The sequence below is a fragment of the Tilletiopsis washingtonensis genome, assembly GCF_003144115.1.
Source record: "Tilletiopsis washingtonensis strain MCA 4186 unplaced genomic scaffold FA09scaffold_29, whole genome shotgun sequence".
Lineage (NCBI taxonomy): Eukaryota > Fungi > Basidiomycota > Exobasidiomycetes > Entylomatales > Tilletiopsis > Tilletiopsis washingtonensis.
The window spans coordinates 35,488-55,862 of NW_020312026.1; the positions used below are offsets into that span (position 1 = coordinate 35,488).

Consider the following 20,375-nt stretch of genomic DNA (forward strand, 5'->3'; position numbering starts at 1 on the left):
TTAATGCCATTAGTGCATATCTTTGCTCTCGGTGCCGACCATAGCCCGACAAGCCCAGCCTACTTGAGGTAGCCCTGAGCGCGGAGCCAGTCCTCGACGTCGGCCGCGTCACGCTGCTGCCAGCGCGCGTTGGCACGGACACTGTCCAGGCCCTGCGAGAGGGCCATGGCGAACTGCGCACGAGAATGTAAGACTCGGCGTCGCATGCGCCAGAGCTGGCTCGACACACCTTGTTCGTCGACTTGTCGGCGAAGAAGGCCTCGACGTCCTTGACGTCCTTGTCGGACGCGAGGGACGAGAAGGAGTACTTGATGATGTTCGCGAGAGAGAAGCTGTCACAGAGGGTGAGTGTCGGACTGGAAATCCATGGGGCAGGCGCCACTCACTTGCCGCTGAAGCGCCGCGTGAGCTCGTCGTAGTGCTGCTTTGTGGCCTCCCAGATCGGGCGGCGCGCGTACGAGTTGCCGGCGCAGCCAGCAAAGCTGTACATGACGTCCTGCGTCTTGACCTGCACGGGTCAGAGTGTGAGTGACCGCCATCAACGCATCGAGACGGCACGTACCTCGTCGGTGAAGGTGAAGTCGATGGTGCGCTGGATGAGCTTCGGGTCTTGGGTGGCGCACAGGGCGAGGTGCGCAGCGATCTTGTGCGTGGGCGTCGGGGGCTTGCGGTACACGGCGAGCACAGCCTCTGCCGGGTCGCGGTGGTCAGCGGGGCGCCAGGACCGCGGCACAGCCAACACGCACCGTACTCCGCCTCGCCTCCGTGCTTGACGGCCTGGCCGTAGATCGTGCGCAGCTGATAGGGGCTGACGTCAGTGCTGCACCGCCGAGACAGAGCCAACAGCTACGCACGAGGTCAGGGTGAATCTGGTCCTCCTTGCCGCTCTTCATAAAGGCGCTGAAGCGGTTCTTGCACTCGTTGAGCGTCCACTCGTCGCCGGCCGAGGCGGCAGCGGCAATGGCGACGGCGCGCAGCTGCTTCGTGTCCGGCGAGTCGTCCTTGCCAAAGTCGAAGCCCATGCGCTTGGCCGTCGGGCCAAAGACATCGGCGCGGTACGCATCGATGGCGTCGCGCACCGGCTGCGGCGCCTCGTACCACACGCTGGCCAGCTGGCTCAGGTTCGTGCTCATCATCGACTGCACGAGGTACGTGCCGTTGTTGCGCAGCTCGTACTGAAGCGCAAGGCTGCCAGACGTCTTCGCGTCCGTCGCCTTGGCCAGCGTGAAGGAGTCCGAGACAAGGCCGCAGACTGGAACAGCAGGTGAGTCTCAGGACTGGAGTGCGGGCTCCGAGGGACTCACCGTCCTGCAGGCTGAAGGCACCGTCGGTCTTTGCGGCCTCGGCGCCGAGCTTGGCCAGACGCTCGGGCGAGTAGGCGACGCGGTACACGCCAGTCGTGCCGGCGTTGAGCTTCCAGATGGCGTTTGACACGTCCTTGAGCGGGATCTCGCGCTCGCGCTCGAGGTCGAGGACCGTCTCGCTGTCCACCTGGCTGCCCTGCGGACCGACCGTCTTGATCTGCAGCGGCACGTACCACAGCGTCTCGTCCTCCTCCGGCTTGACATCGCCGGTGCTGAGGAAGCGGTTCTGGCGCACGACAATCGAGTCTGCCTTCTCCTCGACGGTGACGACCGGGTAGCCAATCTTCAGCACCCAGTTGTGCATGATGCGCTTGATGTCGAGGCCGCTGCAGGAGAAACATGTGAGTCGCGCTGACGCCAAGGCTGGCGCCGACAGCCTACTCACGAGGCCTCGCTGATGCCGGCCCACAGATCCTCAGTCGTGGCCTGCATAGACGAGAGGGTGAGCAGCGACCTCCGTGACATCAACGACAGACGCACATTGGCATACAGGTGCTTCTTGAGGTAGCGAGAGACTCCGTCGAGGAAGACCTCCTCGCCAACGATGCCGCTGGAAGTAGAGGGTCAGACGCCTTTCAGGACCCGAGTCGGGCATGCGAGCAGCACGCTGCGCGGCACACCTTCCCTCTCGCCAACCAGCTGACGCTGACTCACGACAGCATGCGGAGCACCGAGGCACCCTTCGAGTAGCTGATCGCGTCGAAGATCTGGTTGATTGCGTCCTCGACGTTGTCGCCCTTCAGCGGCAGCTCAATCGCGTGCGAGCTGCGCTTGCTGTCGAGCTCGAAGGCACGCTCGAGGTGCAGGGCAATGAACTCCGTCGCGCTGTCCCACTCGGGGAAGGCGCGGTCGAGCACGACGACCTCGCCCATGAGTGTGGCGAAGGCCTCGTTGAGCCAGAGGCCGTTCCAGAAGGCCATCGTGGTGATGTTGCCGAACCTGCGGGCAGGGAGGTCAGTGGCGTGCCGAGCTGCGCGTGGTACGTGACGCGCACCACTGGTGTGCGAGCTCGTGGCTCTGCACGCTGGCAGTGCGCTTCTGACCCTGCAGGCCGCTCTTCTCGTCGTCGTAGAGGTACACGCTGGTGCGGCCGGTGATGAGGCCCCAATTCTCCATCGCGCCGGCGTCAAAGTCGGACGCGACGAGCGTGTCGAGCTTCGGCAGCGGGTAGGCGATCTTGAAGATCTTCTCGTAGATCGGCGTCACCTTGGCGGTGACGTCGAGCGCGTACTGCGCCTGGTGGATGTACTCGCCGGTCGCGTAGATCTTAATCGGCACCGTCTTGCCCGTGATGGGGCTGACGAAGCTCGACTCGAGCGACTTGAACGGGCCGTTGGCCCAGGCGACGAGGTACGAGCTGACGAGCGGCAGCTTCTCGTAGCTCGTCACGCTCCAGGCGCCGCCGTCGGCCGGCTCGGCTGCAGACTCGGTCTTGCCAGTCTTGGCAAGCTCCGTCACGCCAGCCTTGACGCCGAGCTCCTCGAGACGCAGAAGCTTGTCCGCCTCGCTGCGCGAGATGGACTTGGTCGACTCGACGGGCATGTCTATGACACACATCAGTGCAGTCCAGATCTCGTGCCGAGGGCAAACTCACTGGCAAGCGCCACCGAGTCGGAGCGGTGGATCATCTGAAACGAGTACGTCGCCTTGGCGTCGGGCTCGTCGAAGCAGGGGAAGGCGCGGCGCGCGGCCGTGGGCTCGAACTGCGTCAGGCCGTAGAAGCCCTTCTTGCCCTCGTGCTCGAACGTGCTGCGGTAGTAGCCCATCATGCTGGCCTCGATCTCGGCCTCAAAGGCAATGGTGATGCGTGCCTTGGAGCCGGCGGGCAGCTGTGCGCCGAGCTTGGCGGTGATGCGCTCGTGGGCGGCGTCAATGTCGAGCTCGACGACGCTCTTGGCCTCGGTCTTGAGGGCGTCGGCGTGCACGATGGCCTTGTGCATGTTCAGGCCGGCGCCGGCGTTGAGCACGATGCGGTCCGTGGCGCGCACGACGTCGAGCTCGACGGTGACGCAACCCGAGAAGCGCAGCGCATCGAGGTCGCTGAGGATGGCGAGGTCGTAGTGGCGCGCACGCAGCTCGCTGGGCAGGCGGAAGTACTCCTCGCCGCCGCCGGACGTGGGCTCGGGCTGGGTGCTCATGGTGCGCAGGCTGGCGCTGCGGCGAGAGAGGGCGGCGAGGCGGGGAGCCGCGGCGAGAGTGCGGCGTGCAGGGGCGGGCGCGGCGGCAACGGCGAGTGGGCGTGCGGCAGCGGTGGACGTGGAGCGGAGAGAGGATGAGTGTGTGGGCTGCGGGATGCGGCGAGGCAGCAGACGACGCAGCATGCAGGAGAGGGATGGCGGTCAGAAGGACGTCGCCTTCTCGCCGAGCTGGCAGCCGCAGGGCCGCGCGGCAGCGGCAGCAGGCGGCGGGAGACACTGCTCCAGTGCCTGCGTCCTGCCGCGCTGGCCAGTGCGCACGCGACACCTCCTCGCTGCCGCCCGTGCACCTTGATTGTGCACCGCGACTGCCTCAGATCTCCATCGCCAGCTCAACGAGGGCCTTCTGCTGCCTTCAGGTGCTGAAAAGGCCATGAATCGGACGGCGCATCGATCAGCAATGCGCAGAGCGAGGCAGTGCACATAGGAGACGACACGCAGGCAGTGCGCACAAGCCAGCATGCGCGTCGACCAGGCCAGCCGCAAGAAGAACAAGCTCCCTGCCTGGGCGCGCTGCTGTCCTCCGCTCTCGCTTGCGACCGTCCAGCTGCTGGGCTGCAGAGGCGAGCGACGTGGCCCCTTGGTGCTGAGCAAGGCGTCATGCTCGCCCTCGTGGTGCCGCAGGTGTGCAGGACTGCCTGTCCTGCCGCGGGCTCGCCGCACCGTTGTCCCCTCTTTCCTCTTGCTTCTCCTTCGCCTTGTGCCTGCAGCGCTGTGCGACGACTGCGAGGGGCAGCGCAGCGCAGGTGCAAGCCTGAGTCGTCGGCTTGTCGCCCGCTCAGCTCGGCCGTTTCGCCGCGGCGGCAGCCACACGCGGCATCCGGCTGCTGCTGGGCCGGCGGCTTCGAGGTGCTGCCAGCAGCGAAGTCGTCGTGCAGCTCCTCGCCGAGTGAGGACACATCAGCAGCCTCTGCAGCACTCAGCCGCAGTGGCAGCTGACAGCGCTCAAGTGTCGAGCTGCCGCGGCGAGGGCTGCTCAGCGTCCGACGACTCTCGCTATCGGCCCTGCGGCGAATGCGGGGTGCAGCTGCTCGCTGCACCTCGGCACTATGGCGGCACGGCTGCGGTGCGGCCGGACCTGCCTCCGCGGCTCCTGAGCCGGCGGCTGGCGGTGGCCCATCACGTGCGCCTCGCCAGCGCGCCATCATGTCCGTGCGCAGCGAGCGTCCTGCTCCCTCCTTCAGCACCTCCACCCCCAGCCACACGCCATGTCCCAGCCGCCGCTGCCGCCGCTGCCGTGGGCGCTGAGCACGTACGCATCGCCGGCGCTCACCATGCTCGACTCGTCGCCCGGCCTGCCGCACGCGCTCGTCGTGCTGCCCGGCCTCACCGACACGCTCGGCTCCCTCCCCTACACCGACGCCCTCGTGCGTGCGCTGCACCCGCTCGGCGTCGCCGTCGTGCTGCCGCAGCTCAGCTCCGGGCTCGGTGGCTGGGGCGTGGCCAGCGTCGAGGCCGATGCGCGCGAGGCGGCCGCCGCCGTGGCTGCGCTGCGTGCCCGTGGGCGCCGCGCCGTCTTCCTCCTCGGGCACAGCACCGGCTGCCAGGACATCATGGCCTTTCTCTCGGCACCGCGTGCGCCCGAGTGCGCTGTGCAGGGCGCCGTACTGCAGGCACCTTGCTCCGATCGTCTCGACTGGGAGGAGGGCAGCGACGATGAGGCGGCACAGGCCCAGCTGGAGGAGGCCACGCGCCTCGTGCGTGCTGGACAGGGCAGCACGCTGCTGCCCCGTGCCGTCGCAGCGCCGCGGCCCGCACACGCAGTCGGCCGCACCGGTAGCGAGCCGATGGGTGCCAACGGTGCCAACATCACCGAGCCGCCCATGACGGCGTACCGCTACTGGAGCCTGTATGCGCCCGGCGGCGACGACGACTACTTCTCCGGCGACCTGCCCGAGTCTTCGCAGCGCGCCATCTGGCAGCGCGCGCTCGAGGGACTGCGCCGCCAGTGGAAGGACGAGGCAGAGGTGCCTGGCCGTCCGGAGCTGCTTGCCCTCTGCGGCGACGAAGAGTGAGTGCTGCGCTGCTCGACCGGGGTGCCCCGTGCTGACGCAGCAACGACAGCGAGTACATGCATGCGCCGTACCTCGCCGGCGCCGTGGTGTCGCAGTGGAACGGTCTCGCTCTTTCAGCACCGGATGCTGCGTTCGCGGCCATGGTTGTGCCTGCAGCGAACCACAAGGTCGATGCAGCCGCCGCTCAGCAGCACGTGGTGCACGCTGTCTGCAACCTCGTGCGCCGGGTGCTGGCGCAGCCGGAGCTGCCGGCACTCGAGAGCCTGACGCTCAGCGATGCACAGCGGGAAGGGCACAAGGGCGAGCATCCGCAGAGCTTCGACGCGATCGTCGAGCTCATCACGACCGGGCGCGCCGATGCGATCCCGGGCATCCGGCAGATTCCATCCAAGGTGAGAGCACGCACGCGCCTGCCAAGCCCAGCGCATCTGGCTTACACAGAAACGTAGATCAGCGATGCGCCGCCATCAGAAGCAGTGCTCGCGCGGCCACTGAAGCCTTGGGAGCGCCCCCAGGACGACAGCGCGCAAGAGCCGCACCATGCCGGCGCGCCCGCCATGTAACGTCAATTCCGTGTCACCATCCTCCGGTCCGGCGCACAAGCCCGCCTGCTGCTTTCTGATGTGTGTCATTCAGGCGAGATCCGGCGGCTTGGCTCGCCGGTCGCCGCGCCTTGAGTTCTTGGGTCGTGAGCTGGCAGCAGGCCGAGCGTCGTTGGGCGAGCTGCTGTCCGGCCCGAAGATGCGTGCGCGTGCCTGAGCGTACTCTTCCTCGCGCTGGGCCCGCGACTTAGCGGGAGCCACGGGCGCCGGCGCGCTCTCGGCTGCGTTCCTCGGCGGACGGGCCAGAATACGTGGCGGCGGCGCCGAGTCCGACAGCGATGGCGCACCCAGCGGCGGCAGGACGCGAGCGACGATGGGCGCTGCAGCAGGAGCGCTTGCGTTGCTGTTGCGCGGGATCGCGTCAGCCACGCTCGCTTGCTCGACTCTGCCCCGTGACCCGTGGCCCACTTACGCATCATGCCAGAGCCGCCGCTCCTGCTGCTGCCACGTGCCGCCTGGCCGTGCGAGCGGCGCACTGGACGTCGAGCCGACGGCGGGCCACGCCTCGGCCCATGTCTGCGAGTCGCGCGCTGCGGTTGGCGCAGCCGCTGGCCGGTCAGGCGCCGCAGTCGCGGGGCCAAACGCGCTGGGTCCGGCCGGCTGCATCGTTGCCGGCTCCTCGTCTACGTCCCACTCATCGGGCACGCTCGCGGCAGCTGCTTGACGCCGAGAGCGCGACTGCAGCCCCGCAGCGGGAGACGACGCCATGCTGCGAGAGGTGCAGACCGAGGGCGGGGCGGGACGGGCAGCACGATCGGGCGGCAGCGAAGGGCGACGAGAGCGCCGGAGGCAAGGAGCTGCAGTGCCGCACTGCGCCCGCTGCTGCTGCTTGATGCTTCGGGAGATGGACGACGTCGGGAAGCACGAGCGGCGAGAGCACGACAGCGCTTTGGCGGACCGGCGCGCGGCGCACGGGCACGCTTACGTAAAGCCCCCGTGCGGCGGCACTCGGGCAGCGAGCGCTGCTGACTCGCCCCGCTCCCTCCCACCTCCACCTCCCGCCGCTCACTCCTCACAACCCGCTGCACCTGCCTTGCGCTTCCTCATCGCTCGCACTCGGGTCGCTGCTGAACGCACAGGACGTAGCCTGTCGCACCAAGGGCACACGCTCAGCTTCTCGTGCCGCCTCGGCTTGCGGGCGTGTGCGCCATGTCTGAGCCCTCCGCCGTGTCCTTCTCCGACGGTGCCTCGCGCTCCTTCTCGCCTTCCATCGGCGGGCAAGTCCCCGCTGCGACTGTCCCTGCGGCATCGGCTGGTGGCCATACTGGCGCTCAGACAGAGATGCTCGAGGAGGATGTCGACATGGACGCGCTGCCGCCGCTGGCCACGCTGCCCATTGCCAATGTGGCGCGCCTGATGAAGCTGGCGCTGCCGTCGAGCAGCAAGATCGCCAGTGGAGCACGCGACGTCGTGCACGAGTGTGTGTGCGAGTTCATCGCATTCCTCACCAGCGAGGCCGCGGACCGCTGCGCCGAGGAGAAGCGCAAGACGATCAACGGCGACGACGTGCTCTACGCCATGCGCGCGCTGGGCTTCGACGAGTACGAGGCCGTCTGCAGCGTCTGGCTGGCCCGCTACCGGACAGTGAGTGCCTTGCTGCGGCGATGCTGGGCCTGTGCTGATTGCCTTAAGGCACTTGAGGCTGCACCGCGCAAGCGCTCGCGGAGAGGAGGCGCAGGTGCCAGTGGCGGGCAAGCGGGCCGCAGTGCCGGAGGTGCCGCAGGCGGAGCAGACGACGATGGCGAGGAAGAAGAGGAGTCGGACGAGGAGCAAGCAGCCGCGGCTCCGGGAGCGTCACGCAAGACTTGAAGTCGCACGTCGTTTGACGTCGCCCGCATGCTCAGCGCTGCAGAGTGCCCGCTCTGCTTTCCCCGACGCGCAGCCCAGCAGAACGGCGTGCTGCGCCAGGCCGCCACTGGCGGCGCCTCCATGCGTGCGCCGTCGGAGAAGGAGGTGGCAGAGCGTCGTTCCACCGTCACCCATCTGCCGCCTGCGCGACCACGATTCTCGGCAACACACCACATCCACGATACCCCCATGGCAAACGACATGATGCAGAAACGACAGCTGTTATCGCGCCTGCCGCTGTCGCCGCTCCTGCTGCTTGAGCTTCTTGCGCGGTGCGCTGCTGAGCTGCGGCTTCTGCACCTGCACCGGCTCCGGCAAGGGTGGGAAGAGTGGCGCGACCTTGGCGTCGCTGCGCTCGACGCGCACCTCGGGCCGCAGTGCCAGGCAGCTCTGCCACGTCGTCTCGTCTGCGCCGAGCTGCAGCGAGGCCTGCAGTGCCGCCATGCGATCCGGCATTGAGGGAGCCAGCAGGCATGAGGAGATGCGCAGTGTCTCGAGCGCCATGTACTGCGCTCGCTGCACAGCGTCGCGGTCGGCGCTGGGCCGCCAGGGCTCGAGCTGCGCCACGAGCTCATTGGCCTGACGCGATGTGAGCGGTCGGGAGCGGGAGGCGATGCAGAGCGTTGCTCACCGCAGCCAACAACTCAGAGACGACCTCGAGCGCCTTTGCGAGCTCATACGCGGCCATGTGCGCAGCGAATGTTTCTGAGCGCTGGTCAGCACACGATGCAGAGCCCTCCTCTTCGACCCACTCACTCGGCGCCTCGCTCAACAGACCACGCAGCTTCTCATCCGCCGGGCTCGGCTCGGGCCGCTTGATGACAGCCACCTGCTCGTGCTCGTCCTCGAAGAGGCGTGCCTGAACCTTGGGCGCCACCATGCGCGAGAGCAGGTTGCCCAGCTGGCCCTGCAGGTACTTCTTGTAGTACTCTCTCAGCGTACTCTCGCTCCAGTCTGGGCGGGAAAGCTGTCAGCGGGCCGCCAGTACGGTCACGCCGTCGGTGCTCACTCGAGTCGTCGGCGAGGCCGCCGCCGAGACGCATCAAGAACCACCGCACCTCGTCGACGCCAAAGCGCTGCAGCATCTCGAACGGATCGGCAACATTGCCGCGGCTCTTGGACATCTTGGAGTGGTTCATCGTCCAATGCCCATGCGTCACGATGTGCCGCGGCACGGGCAGGCCGGCGGCCATGAGAAAGGCGGGCCAGTAGACGGCGTGGAAGCTGTCGCAGAGTTAGCATTGCGAGGGACAGCGACCCGGCCTACGCACCGGACGATGTCCTTGCCCACGATGTGTGCGTCTGCGGGCCATGCGGACCCAGCCGGCACCTCTCCCGCTCCGCTCTCTGCCCAAGGGTATCCCGTGACGGTGAGGTAATTGGTCAAGGCGTCGACCCAGACGTAGATCATGTGGTCGGCGTCGTCCGGGACGGGGATGCCCCACTCCAGGCGCGCGCGAGGCCGCGATATTGACAAGTCACTGAGGCCTGTTCGCACCTCGGCGAGCACTTCTGCGTGTCTGGACGGCGGCAGGATCGCTGCGAAACCTAGTCAGCACTTGGGCAGCAGCCGCACCGCAGCGCGGCTCACCGTCCGGCGTGCTCTCGAGCCACTCGACGAGCGGCGCAGTGAAGGCGCTGAGGCGGAACTTGTAGTTGGCCTCCTCGTACCACTCGACGGGCGTGCCCGTTTCGATGCTGACCTTGCCCGTGCCGCCTTCGTCGGGCGTAGCATCACGCACCTGGGCGGCTGTGTAGAACGCTTCGTCCGAGACGGCATACCAGCCAGCGTGCGTGGACATGTAAATGTGGCCACGCTCAGCCAGGCGCGTCCAGAGCGCCTGCACGGCGACGCGATGCCGCTCCTCCGTCGTGCGGATGAAGACGTGCTCCGCGATGCCGCATGCCGACGCCAGCTCCTGCACGCCGGGCGTGAGTGGACGCTCACGCTCTTCTTCCTGTCTCACTCACGCGGAACGTGCCGCTGACTCGAGCGCACAGCGCCGCGGCGTCCTCTCCATTCGCGCTGGCAGCACGCTGGATCTTGAGGCCGTGCTCGTCGGTGCCCGTGGCGAGGAGCGCGCGGCTGCCGGGCCCGCCGCGCCAGGCGGCCCAGCGCGAGGCGACGTCGGCGAGGACGATGCTGTGCAGGTGGCCGATGTGCGGCGCAGCGTTGACGTAGAAGATGGGCGTGGTGACATAGTGCGGCTTGGGCGGCGCAGCGTCGCTTGCCAGGCAGCGCGCCAGATGCGGGCGGAGAGGCGAGAGCGCGCTGCGGCCGGGCAGGCGCGGCGGGCATGCCCAGCGACGCGCAGCGACGGCAGCGACAGGCATGGCGGCGTCCAGGCTGCGCGCTGCCGCAGCGTGAGGGCGAGAAGGAGCGGGCTGCTGGCACGGCAGAGGGAGTGGAGGGAGGAAGCGTGCCCGAAAAGACGCACCTGCATGTGCAGCGGCTGCTGCTTTTCCCGCGCACGGCCGAAGCACCGCCGGCCAAGTCGCGAGTCCCGCCGCGTCGCGACGCCGCAGCTGCACTTTCGCTTCTCGCCCCCACATCCTCCCATCCTCACGACCTCCGGCGCCTCGCCAGCGCCTACGCCCCCGACCTCGCTGCTGCACTGCGCTACAGTGCGCCATAGCAGTGCACTGCTGGCAGTGACCCGACACGACGTGCCGTGCGCCTGGCCCCATCTGCTTTGCGACTCGCCCCACAGCAGCCATGTCGGACGATTCGCCGCTCGCGGGCGTGAGTGCTCCTCGGCGCTGCGCCATCCACACGCTGCTCACAGTTGCCGCATCAGGTGCGCATGTTCGATGCCTTTCCCAAGACGGCCCCCACGCACCGCCGCACCACGTCGCGCGGTGGCCTGGCCACGCTGCTCGTCGCCGCGCTCCTCGTGCTGCTCTGCATCGGCGAGGTGCGCGAGTACATCGGCGGCGCGCCGGCCTTTGCCTACGACGTGCAGCGCGAGATTGGCAGCGACATGCAGATCAACCTCGACATTACCGTGGCAATGAAGTGTCACTGTGAGTGCACAGACAGGAGCGGATGGGAGGCGGTATGGGTGTGAGGGGCGGGTGAGAAATGCACGCATGCAAGAGGGAGGCATGAGCGAACCGGAGACGGCGGGCGACGTAGTGAGCGAGGCATGCTGAACCCAGCAGATGACGCCTCGAGGCCGGCACTGGACTCTCGGACTTGCGACTGACGTTGCGCTGCCCAGATCTCACGATCGACGTGCGCGATGCGGTCGGCGATCGCCTGCACATCACCGCGTCCGAGTTCAAGAAGGACGGCACGACCTTTGAGATCGGAAACGCTGGGCGTCTCGAGTGAGTCCCATCCTAGAGCATCACTGGACATGTGCTGACGCGCAGCAGCTCGCTGCCCTCGGCCGACCTCTCGCCGTCGCGCCGCATCTCCGAGGGTGGCGCCTCGCCCTCGCGCGGCTGGTTCAGCAAGCGGCAGCCGTTTGCGCCGACGTACCACGTGGTTCCCGATGGCCCCGCCTGCCGCATCTACGGCAGCGCCGAGGTCAAGAAGGTCACGGGCAACCTGCACATCACCACGCTCGGACACGGCTACTGGAGCTGGGAGCACACAGACCACAAGCGTGAGTGTGCTCTGGGCAGTGCGTGACCTGCTACTGACGCATGCCCCAGTCATGAATCTCTCGCACGTCGTTCACGAATTCAGCTTCGGGCCGTACTTCCCCGCCATTGCGCAGCCGCTCGACGGCAGCGTGGAGGTGACGCACGAGCGTGAGTCGCAGCATGACGAGCACTGCGCACGCCTGGCTCACAGCGGCGCGCAGACTTCCAGATCTATCAGTACTTCCTGCAGATCGTGCCCACGCGCTACGTTGACGCGTGGCGCCGGGCGCTGTCCACGAACCAGTACTCGGTGACGGACTACGCACGCGCCGTCGAGCACGGGCAGGGCGTGCCGGGTCTCTTCTTCAAGTACGACATCGAGCCCATCGTGCTGACGGTGCGCGAGCGCAGCGTGCCGCTGTGGCAGTTCCTCGTGCGCCTCGCCGGCATTCTTGGCGGCGTGTGGACGGTGGCGGGCTTCAGCCTGCGCGTCGGCGAGCGCATCGGCAAGGTCGGCTACGAGGCGCTCAACGGCAAAGAGGAGTCGCCAGAGCAGTACGCCCGCGCATATTCGTCGGCATACGACGTCGGCTACGGCGCAGTGCCCTCGACTGTATCGCAGCGCCCGCAGCGGCCCTCCGGCCCCACGCCATACGGCTCCGTCCGCAGCACGAGCCAGAAGTGGATGGAGCGCGGCTCAGAGGCCGTCGTGGGCGGTGCCAGAGAGGCGTGGAACGCAGCGAGCACGCTGAGCCTGCCGGGACAGGGGCACCGCAAGACGGAGAGTGTGCAGCAGCGCATCTTTAGCGGTGAGTCGCAGCAGTACACCGGACGTGGCGCCGATTCTGACATGCACCACAGAGGAAGGGCGAGCGCCTTGGTAGACGTTCGAGACGCCCTCCGGTCTGTGCTCGAACCGATGCTGCTACGCAATGCCACGCCAGTGATCAGACATGGTGCGGCGAAGGCGCGAGAAGGAGCCGCGGCTCATGGACTTCGGCGGCGACGGGGCGCGCAAGTCGGAGGTAAGTACAGCGCGACAGTACAAGAGGGTGTGCGCAGGAGGCCGCACAGCCGTACAGGAGGAGGAGACGATGCGGCGAGACAGTGTGGAGAGACGGAACAAGAGAGCGACGGGGCGTGCCTCCGGCGAGGCACGGGATAAGCGTGGCGGAGGAGCGGAGTGAGGCGTGATGTCGAGAAGGCGTGACGGCGCATGAAGCTCGTGTATGCTGCAGCGAGGCCGACCAGCGGCGGGCGGCGCTCACATCTTCTTGTGGCCGGGGCCGTTGCGCAGGCTGCGGCTCGAGCTGGCGTGCTGGAGCGCCGACTCGGTCTCGATGCCCGAGGCGTCCGAGTAGGCGTCGTTGAGGCTGCCGCTCGACTGCGGGCGCGCGTCGCGCTGGCGCATGCTGTGCGGCATGTATGCCAGCTTGGCGACGCCGTCAGGGCTGCCAGGCTCGGCGCCGGACGCCACGGCCGTGGCGCCCGCACTCTTGGCCAGGGCGCGGCAGGGAGCCATGGGCGACGAAGACGCCAGCGTCTCTTGGCCGTGCAGCTCCGTGCCCGCAGAGCTGGGCGACGGCGACTTGGGCTCCTTGGTGCAGGACTCGTCGTCGAGCAGCTGGCCCGACGACTCGGACACGACGAACTGCGAAACCTCGAAGCCGGGCATGGGGCCGTGGCTCATGCGGTGGTTGCGGCGCAGCGACTCGAGGTCCATGCCCTGGCCCTGGAACGGCGCCTGGCCGTCCACCTTGTCCTGGCGCGAGAGAAACTGCGAGTAGAGCTCGCGGCCCGAGGGCTGCAGCGGCGATGCGACGCCGTCGACCTCCGCGGCGCCAAAGCTGATGGACGAGCCGTCAGTGGGCGTCTTCTCATACGGACTGCTCACTCACCGGAATGCAAGGCGCTGCAGTGTCTCCTCGTCGAGGCGCTCGCCGTTGGCCACGCGCGTGCGGAACTCGCCGGGCAGCGAGCTGCCGATGCGGTGCAGGCTCATAAACGCACGGCTCGACAGCGCAACGTGACAGAGAAGCGTGAGAGACAGCGTCAAGTTGCGGACCAGGAGATCCGTCGACACCACGCAAAGCACGACCGTTCCGAGGCTGACCGGAATCGTGGCGATGAGATAGATGACAGCGTCCATCGTGAGCAGCCGCGTGAATGGCGTCGGCGAGCGACGCGCATAGCTGCGCATCTTGAAAAGAACGAGGGCAGCGACGACCAGGTCGAGCAGCGCCGATGACGCCCAGGCCAGCGCGAGCAGCGGGTCAAAGTGCGTCGGCATGCAGACGTGGCCCAGAACTGCGTGCCGTGTTAGAGCGGAGGTGCGCCAGGCTCGGCCAGCACTCACGCGGGACGTTGGCGCTGCGCCAGGCCACCCAGTGGATATCGACGAGCCACAGGCCACACTGTACGATCCACAGCGACAAGATGAGAAACACGAGTGCCGGATGGTGATTCCAGACTGCAAGTCGTGAGCGGAGGCTGCACAGCGCGGCGGCGCTGTCACTCACCCGAGCTGGCGCGCAGCGCAAAAATGGCGCTGCTGGACGAGATCGAGATGCCTGCGCCGCGTGTGAGTCTCGGCGCTGCTTCATGTTGTAGAGCGACTCACATGAGAACACCACCAGGGCAGTCCACACCTGTGAGCGCGTCAGCAGCGGCCCCGCTCCGCAGCCCCGCGCCACTCACCCCGCGGCAGCTGATCGCCAAGGTACTCTGGAGCAGAAACGAGCTAGTCACGAAGACGGCCGTGAGGCTGAAGCTGTGGTGATGCAAAAGCAAGGCACAGGTGAAGAGGCTCAGTAGTGCTCGTCGCAAGCTGCCATCTTGCTCACCGAGCGAGGAGGAAGAGCACGCCACTGGGACGCAGCTCGAACTTGCCGCTCAGCAGCGCCCAGTCAAATGCGATGGTGCCGAGGTAGTCCTTGGTCCTGCAGAATGCCTCAGCTCAGAGGCGTGGTGGAAGAGGCGAGCCTGTGTGCACTCACCACCAGCCGGCCTGCAGGCAAGTGAAGGCGAGAAAGACCTGGCCGAGGCTGGGTGTCCGTGCGTGAGCCGTACGACCCCTCGAGGCGCCCGAAGCGCGCTCACTCACATGAGCTGGTGGCGCATCTCGCCCGCGCCAGAGGCGAGAAGGCCGACGAGGCCCGCCGCGTCCATCGCACGGGATGCGGAGCAGGCCGGCACGGAGGATCTGGCAGTGCTGGTGCTTGTTGAGGGCACCCGCGGGAGAGGGAGCAGAGCGGAACGTGGACAGGAGAAGAGACGATGCGAAGAGCGAGCAGAGGGAGACAGGGACGAGGGAGAGGGGATGAGAGCGTGAGGAGGAGGTGCAGCGCCGGCGTCTGGCGCCACCAGAGTAGCCCAAGGTCAGAGAGCGCAAGGCGCAGCGTCGTGCGTCGGGCTCGCTCCTGCTGCCGCTGCTGCACATGCCACGCTCAGCGCCGTGCTGACCTCGCTGCTGCGCTGCATCGCCACGCTCCGGCAGCGGCTGGCTGCAACCGCTGCTGCGCGCTGATGCCATGCCCCGACATCGCATCAGGAAGCGGCGCAAGAGCGGTCGGCGCAGCGCCGCAGGGGAAGCTCGACTGAAGCGGAAGGTCCTGGGTGCGCATCGGGCAGGCAAGGCAGAGCAACGCCGCGCGGCAGCCCCTGACGGCAGCCCGTCGGCCGAGCACAGCCGCACCGCCGACGCAAGCTCGTAGCATCCCGCCTGCGGCGTGGCAGGCACAGACAAGAGAGCGATCATTTCTTGTGTGATGCTTCGTCTCCATGCCTGCAGCATCGACTTGCACACGCTACAGTCTTAGGCGCGAGAGAGACGCGAGATGCACAGCTCCATGTCGTCTCGCAAGCTCATGCGCGGCGCCCAGAGCGTCAGATCAAGGCGCGCGCTCTGCGCCCGAACGTCGTCTTGCTCGGCCTTGGCGCCGCCTCGCATGCTTTTGAAGAGCAGACGGTCTCGTCAGCCGCAGCCAATTTTCTCGCCCGGCGACTGCCAACTCGCTCGTCGACTCGGCATGCGATGGCGCATCGGATGACGCTGAAGCGTGGGACGCATGCTGGAGCATTCGGCGCAGCACGACGCCGCTTCCGCCAAGACCGGCGCGCGCCACATCCGCGGAAGATTTCTCGGGTGCCTCTTGGCACACGACCGCGCCGCTACCTCGCAGTCGTCGTCGAACGCTCAGCGCCGCTTCGCAACGCAGCCTGCAGCACGACACTGGAAGAGCTCCTGTTAGAGTTGCATGCTGCGGATGCCTCGGCCGAGCTCAGTATCTCCAAGCGAGGCCAGCTTGCGCACGCTTGCCTGTCGTGCTTTCACACAAGGCCTGCTGCGGCGTGGCCTGTGCAGCGCAGCCGGCGCCCAAGCAGGGTCCGCATGAATTCATCGTCCGCGGCGGAGCGACACATGACAGCAGCGCTCAGCATGGGCGTGCAGCGGGAGGGTGCATGCATGGGCGGTGTCTGGCGGAGTGGACGCGCAACGCTGGTGCTGCAGCGGCAGCGTGAGGAGAGAGAGAGATGCGAAGCGCGCTATCTCCGGCGCCGCGTCTTATCGCGTGCCGTGCCGCCGCGCGTTCTTCTCACCTCCCGCCACAGCCGCTCCCGCTCCCGTTCGCGCTCGGACCATGCCGGCACAGCGCAGCATTCGCCCGCTGCCAGCGTCTGCGGCTGCGGCTGGGCAGCGTCATGTTCCGACGGGCAGCACCGCAAACGCTGTGGTGCCCAGCAGAATGACACGGTCACACGCTCTGCGCCGGGTGAACTCTCTTCAGCGCCTCGTCTGCGCTGCCCTCTCTCACGTTCTCGCGACACTGAGCTGACGCCGTCCGGCGGCTTATCGCGTGGAGCATGCTCGCTTCGGCCTTCGCCTCATTAAGAGCAGCGCGGCCCGCTCTGTCTTCGCTCCCGACCCCATCCACTCGCACACCATGTCCTCCGCCGCCGAACCCATCCTCTCCCAGGGCGCCGGCTGGGCCGTCGTCATCGGCCTCGGCCTCGGCTTCTCGGGCATCATGCTGCTCATCACCGCGGCGCAGGAGCGCTACACGGGCCTCAGCGTGTCGAACCAGGACGAGTTCTCGAGCGCAAGCGTGCGTTCGCCGTGACGCTGCACTTCTCTCTAGCCGCTGACGATGCGCCTTGCAGCGGAGCGTCAAGGCCGGCCTCATCAGTGCAGGTATCGTCAGCGCATGGACATGGTCGGCTACGCTTCAGGTTTCCACGGCAGTGTCTTACCGGTGCGTCTGGCCGCAAAATAGCTTTCTCTCGCCTTCTGACGCATGGAACGCCCTCAGCTTCGGTCTCTCTGGCTCGCTGTGGTATGCCGCCGGCGCCACATGCCAGGTCCTCGTATTCGCAATGCTCGGTGCGTCCTCCCGCTCTTCATCGCGTGGCCGAGGCTGACCCGCCTGCACACAGCGGCCAAGATGAAGCTCAACGCGCCAAACTGCAGCACGTACCTGCAGATCATCAAGGCTCGTTGGGGCAAGCTGGCGCATCTGATGATGCTTCCCATGGCTCTCGGCGTCAACACCCTCGTGGGCCTCATGCTCGTGCTCGGCGGCAGCGCCACGGTGACGTCGCTCACCGGAATGCCGGTCATCGCCTCGTGCTTCCTCACTCCGCTGGTCGTCTCCGTCTACACGGTGCTCGGCGGCATGCGCGCCACGCTGCTCGCAGACTACTCGCACTCGGCAGTCCTCCTCTGCATCATCCTCGTGTGCGCCTTCTCCGTCTGGACGCCGAGCCTGTCGGACGCCATCGGATCGCCCGGCCGCATGGTCGAGATGCTGCAGCGCGCCGCCGAGCTCGCTCCCGTCCACGGCAATGCGCAGGGCACGTACCTCACCTTCCGCAGCCAGGACGCGCTCATCTTTGGCATTGTCAACATCTGCGGTGAGTAACAGGGGTGCTTCGGAGGTGCGCGGCAGAGCTAGAGCCTTGCACGATCTGACGCTCTTCTCCTCTCAGGTAACTTCGCGACTGTCTTCGCCGACCAGTGCTACTCCCAGCGAGCCATCGCTTCCAACCCCGAGACGGCGACCCGTGCATTCATCCTCGGAGGCCTTGCGTGGACTGCGATTCCGGTGAGGCGCACGCCCAACATCAGCTTGTCCTCCCTTCTGACGCCTCTTCTTCCGCCCAGCTCACGATGGCGACTTCCATGGGCCTTGCTGGACGTGCCCTCGTCAACCAGAACCCGGCGATGCAGGTGCTCACGCCTGAGCAAGTCAGCGCCGGCCTGCCGCTCGCAGCCGCTGCAGTCGCCATCCTCGGCAAGGCCGGCGGTGCTGCGATCCTCGTCATGCTCTACCTGGCTGTCACCTCGGCCGTCTCGGCACAGCTCATCGCAGTCTCGTCCGTGATCACGTTCGACGTCCTTCCGTACGTGCAGAGCAGCCCCTCGAAGCGCACCGTGTCTGTCGTGTCGCACGCCACGATCGTCCTGTGGGCCATCTTCCTCGGCGCTATTTCGAGCGGCTTCAACTACGCCGGCGTCGGCATGGGCTCCATCTACCTGTGGGTCGGTCTCCTCGTGGCGCCGGCCGTGGGCTTCGTGTACGCGTGCCTCGTCTGGAAGCGCGCCAACCGCACCGGCGCGCTCATTGGGCTGGCCACCGGCTTCGTCCTGGGCATCACGGCCTGGCTCGTCACCTGCAAGACGCTCTACGGCGAGCTCACCGTCGCGACGCTGTCGATGGACTATCCCGTCCTCGCGGGCAACCTCGTCTCGATCCTCCTGCCGATCATCATCATCCTGCTCTCGACGTGGTACGCGCCAGACAACTACGACTGGGCAGAGACGCGTGCGATCAACGCGCCCGTCGACTCGCTCGAGGACTCCGCTCCTGCGACGCCGGAGAAGGCCGAGTCGATCGCCGGCAAGGAGCAGGACGGTATGGCGAACGAGAAGGGCACCGTCAGCGTGCACAAGTACCACCACGTGCTGCGTTCCGGCCTCGAGTGAGTCGACTGCTCTTGCCAAGCCGTCCAGACGCTGACACCTTTCCTCCGCGCAGCCCTGTAAGCTCACTCGAGGCGCAATTTGCCGCTCTGCACAGTCGCTGACGCCGCTTCGCTTCCAGGTGCAACTGAACCGCAGCTTCCGCACTGCGGCCTGGGTCAGCATTCCAGTGTCTCTCATTCTCCTGATCCTCGTGCCGGCGTTCGGCTGCATCCCGGCCGTCTGGTCGACGCAGGGCCTCAGCGCCTGGGTCGGCATCTGCATTGGCTGGCTCTTCGTCAGCATGGTGCGTCGCTGGTGTGCATCATCTTGTGTGAAACGCCTTGCTGACGCCGCCTCCGCCGCAGTTTATTGTCGTCATCCTGCCTGTCTGGGAGTCGCGCCAGGCGCTGGCGCAGATCTTCGCCGGCATGTTCAAGGACCTGACGGGCGGCAACGGCCGCGTCGCGCGCACGAACTAGAGACCCTCGCGTTACCCCACGTCCTTCGCTTCACGAGCCTGTCACGACGACACGAGCAATGTATCACACGTCACTTTGCTCATTCTGCGCGGCGGCCGATGCCTCTTCGGCGAGCTCCTGCCGGCGCTTGCTGGCCCACTCGCGGGCGCGCTGGAGACGCGCAGCTTTTGCCGCTGCAAGAGCATCAGCATCTGCAGCTTCCGGCGAGTGCGGTCGCTTGCTGGCCGACTCCTGCGGCAGCGTCGGCGGAGGGCCCGGTGCCGTCGGTGCTGCGGCCTGCTCTTCTGCTGCTGCGACCTGCTGCGCTTCCGCAGTCGCCCCGTCGCCCTCCCTGCCAGACGCTCCGACCTCGCTCTCCTCACTGTCCGAGTCGTAGCCCACCAGCAGGCCCTTCTTTTCCTCCTCGAGCGTCACGCGCTCGCCGCGCAGTAGACGGTCCCACTCTGCCCCCCAGTGCTGCTCGCGGCCGCGCCGTAGAAAGCTGAAGCGTGCGTCGGCCCCGTGCCCGGCGAGGATGCGCATCTGTAGCACATCCGGCGTGCTGGACGAACGGACCGCTGCAGCTGTGCGCTCCATGAGCGCCAGCTGCGGCGCAGTAAGCTGTGGGAAAGGCAAGGTCAGCCAGGTACAAAGCATTACGCATTGGACCTACGAAGCGTGACCTCGCGCATCCACGACGCGGCGACAGCAACCCGCGGTGCCCCGTCCTCACAGATGTCGCAAAACCCAGCCTCTCTCACAACCAGCTCAGCAGCATTTCGTTGATGTACCAGATATGCATTGCATCGCAGCACATCTAGCTCGTCGCACCTCGGCAGACTCACCTTCCATCGGTCGCGCTCCTCCTGCGCGCGGCGCTCGCGCTCGGCCCGCTGCGCCTCAGCCTGCTCTCGCTCAATACGCTCGACACCAGCGATGCGCTCCTGGCGCTGCCGTTCCTGCTTGGCGCGCAGATAGACGGCGACCTCCTCGGGCTCGAGGTCTGCCAGCTCGGCCTGCTCCTCGGTGCTGAGCGGCGGATGCGTGGGTGCGCCGGGCTCGGGCGGCGGCGTGCGTGTGCGTGCCTCGTCGTACGGCACCGAGGCGTGGAAAGCGTCGCGAGGCGGCGGCGAAGGCGAGGCGCTGCCGCTGGCGCTGCGCAATGCCGGACGTGCCCAGAAGGGGTCGGCCACGTCGCTGTCGTCGGGCTCGTCGGGCAGCGAGAGGCTGCCGTCGGAGTCGGAGGAGAAGACGCTGCCGCCGCGTGCGGCACCGCTGCGGCGCACTCGTCTGCTGCGCCGAGTGGAAGGACCCGCATGCGGCGCCATGGCTGCGGAAAGC

General features: G+C 67.2%; 9 protein-coding genes across 9 annotated transcripts; 5 read left to right on the top strand and 4 right to left on the bottom strand.

The window, feature by feature from the left end:
* Window positions 1–59: 59 nt before the first annotated feature.
* Window positions 60–3,502, bottom strand: FA09DRAFT_302869 (putative AAP1-alanine/arginine aminopeptidase; the record flags this gene model as incomplete). Its single annotated transcript, XM_025740419.1, has 12 exons — window positions 60–173; window positions 230–332; window positions 387–508; window positions 563–690; window positions 747–798; window positions 855–1,252; window positions 1,305–1,690; window positions 1,750–1,790; window positions 1,845–1,914; window positions 2,019–2,303; window positions 2,359–2,908; window positions 2,959–3,502. The coding sequence occupies 12 exons, from the start codon at window positions 3,500–3,502 to the stop codon at window positions 60–62; spliced, it is 2,793 nt and encodes a 930-aa protein (XP_025594810.1).
* A 998-nt stretch (window positions 3,503–4,500) lies between these two features.
* On the top strand, window positions 4,501–6,449 carry FA09DRAFT_332834 (DUF1749-domain-containing protein). Its single transcript, XM_025743615.1, has 3 exons — window positions 4,501–5,570; window positions 5,624–5,966; window positions 6,024–6,449. The coding sequence occupies exons 1-3, from the start codon at window positions 4,768–4,770 to the stop codon at window positions 6,135–6,137; spliced, it is 1,260 nt and encodes a 419-aa protein (XP_025594811.1). The 5' UTR covers window positions 4,501–4,767; the 3' UTR covers window positions 6,138–6,449.
* On the bottom strand, window positions 6,180–7,134 carry FA09DRAFT_332835 (hypothetical protein). The gene is made up of 2 exons (XM_025743616.1): window positions 6,589–7,134; window positions 6,180–6,519 (listed from the first exon to the last, which is right to left on the bottom strand). Exons 1-2 carry the CDS (start codon window positions 6,882–6,884, stop codon window positions 6,207–6,209), a joined length of 609 nt encoding a protein of 202 aa, XP_025594812.1. The 5' UTR covers window positions 6,885–7,134; the 3' UTR covers window positions 6,180–6,206.
* A 332-nt stretch (window positions 7,135–7,466) lies between these two features.
* Window positions 7,467–7,757, top strand: FA09DRAFT_282135 (nuclear transcription factor Y subunit B-3; the record flags this gene model as incomplete). The annotated part of the gene is made up of 1 exon (XM_025739823.1): window positions 7,467–7,757. A coding segment is annotated over one exon (291 nt), but the record flags the coding sequence as incomplete, so codon positions are not given.
* A 489-nt stretch (window positions 7,758–8,246) lies between these two features.
* FA09DRAFT_335628 (hypothetical protein) lies at window positions 8,247–10,358 on the bottom strand (the record flags this gene model as incomplete). The annotated part of the gene is made up of 7 exons (XM_025743779.1): window positions 8,247–8,603; window positions 8,656–8,729; window positions 8,781–8,978; window positions 9,034–9,248; window positions 9,296–9,563; window positions 9,616–9,943; window positions 9,996–10,358. 7 exons carry the CDS (start codon window positions 10,356–10,358, stop codon window positions 8,247–8,249), a joined length of 1,803 nt encoding a protein of 600 aa, XP_025594814.1.
* Window positions 10,359–10,595: 237 nt separating this feature from the next.
* FA09DRAFT_323782 (DUF1692-domain-containing protein) lies at window positions 10,596–12,869 on the top strand. Its single transcript, XM_025741100.1, has 7 exons — window positions 10,596–10,767; window positions 10,823–11,048; window positions 11,246–11,354; window positions 11,403–11,635; window positions 11,685–11,783; window positions 11,837–12,424; window positions 12,477–12,869. Exons 1-7 carry the CDS (start codon window positions 10,741–10,743, stop codon window positions 12,497–12,499), a joined length of 1,305 nt encoding a protein of 434 aa, XP_025594815.1. The 5' UTR covers window positions 10,596–10,740; the 3' UTR covers window positions 12,500–12,869.
* On the top strand, window positions 12,463–14,106 carry FA09DRAFT_176444 (hypothetical protein). Its single transcript, XM_025739317.1, has 2 exons — window positions 12,463–12,640; window positions 13,525–14,106. Exons 1-2 carry the CDS (start codon window positions 12,569–12,571, stop codon window positions 13,861–13,863), a joined length of 411 nt encoding a protein of 136 aa, XP_025594816.1. The 5' UTR covers window positions 12,463–12,568; the 3' UTR covers window positions 13,864–14,106.
* Window positions 14,107–16,558: 2,452 nt separating this feature from the next.
* On the top strand, window positions 16,559–19,055 carry FA09DRAFT_341899 (putative DUR3-urea permease; the record flags this gene model as incomplete). The annotated part of the gene is made up of 8 exons (XM_025744504.1): window positions 16,559–16,720; window positions 16,776–16,867; window positions 16,925–16,995; window positions 17,049–17,525; window positions 17,601–17,716; window positions 17,776–18,593; window positions 18,733–18,880; window positions 18,942–19,055. 8 exons carry the CDS (start codon window positions 16,559–16,561, stop codon window positions 19,053–19,055), a joined length of 1,998 nt encoding a protein of 665 aa, XP_025594817.1.
* Window positions 19,056–19,118: 63 nt separating this feature from the next.
* Window positions 19,119–20,362, bottom strand: FA09DRAFT_341900 (hypothetical protein; the record flags this gene model as incomplete). Its single annotated transcript, XM_025744505.1, has 2 exons — window positions 19,119–19,655; window positions 19,880–20,362. 2 exons carry the CDS (start codon window positions 20,360–20,362, stop codon window positions 19,119–19,121), a joined length of 1,020 nt encoding a protein of 339 aa, XP_025594818.1.
* Window positions 20,363–20,375: the final 13 nt, after the last annotated feature.

Coding starts and splice junctions, on each gene's coding strand:
- FA09DRAFT_332834 (XM_025743615.1), top strand. CDS start 4,768: ATGTCCCAGCCGCCGCTGCCGCCGCTGCCGTGGGCGCTGAGCACGTAC. Junction 5,571..5,623: donor GCCCTCTGCGGCGACGAAGA/GTGAGTGCTGCG, acceptor CAGCAACGACAG/CGAGTACATGCATGCGCCGT. Junction 5,967..6,023: donor TCCGGCAGATTCCATCCAAG/GTGAGAGCACGC, acceptor ACAGAAACGTAG/ATCAGCGATGCGCCGCCATC.
- FA09DRAFT_332835 (XM_025743616.1), bottom strand. CDS start 6,884: ATGGCGTCGTCTCCCGCTGCGGGGCTGCAGTCGCGCTCTCGGCGTCAA. Junction 6,520..6,588: donor CGGCGGCTCTGGCATGATGC/GTAAGTGGGCCA, acceptor CCCGCGCAACAG/CAACGCAAGCGCTCCTGCTG.
- FA09DRAFT_323782 (XM_025741100.1), top strand. CDS start 10,741: ATGTCGGACGATTCGCCGCTCGCGGGC. Junction 11,049..11,245: donor CGTGGCAATGAAGTGTCACT/GTGAGTGCACAG, acceptor TGCGCTGCCCAG/ATCTCACGATCGACGTGCGC. Junction 11,355..11,402: donor GGAAACGCTGGGCGTCTCGA/GTGAGTCCCATC, acceptor GACGCGCAGCAG/CTCGCTGCCCTCGGCCGACC.
- FA09DRAFT_176444 (XM_025739317.1), top strand. CDS start 12,569: ATGGTGCGGCGAAGGCGCGAGAAGGAGCCGCGGCTCATGGACTTCGGC. Junction 12,641..13,524: donor ACGGGGCGCGCAAGTCGGAG/GTAAGTACAGCG, acceptor CCGGAATGCAAG/GCGCTGCAGTGTCTCCTCGT.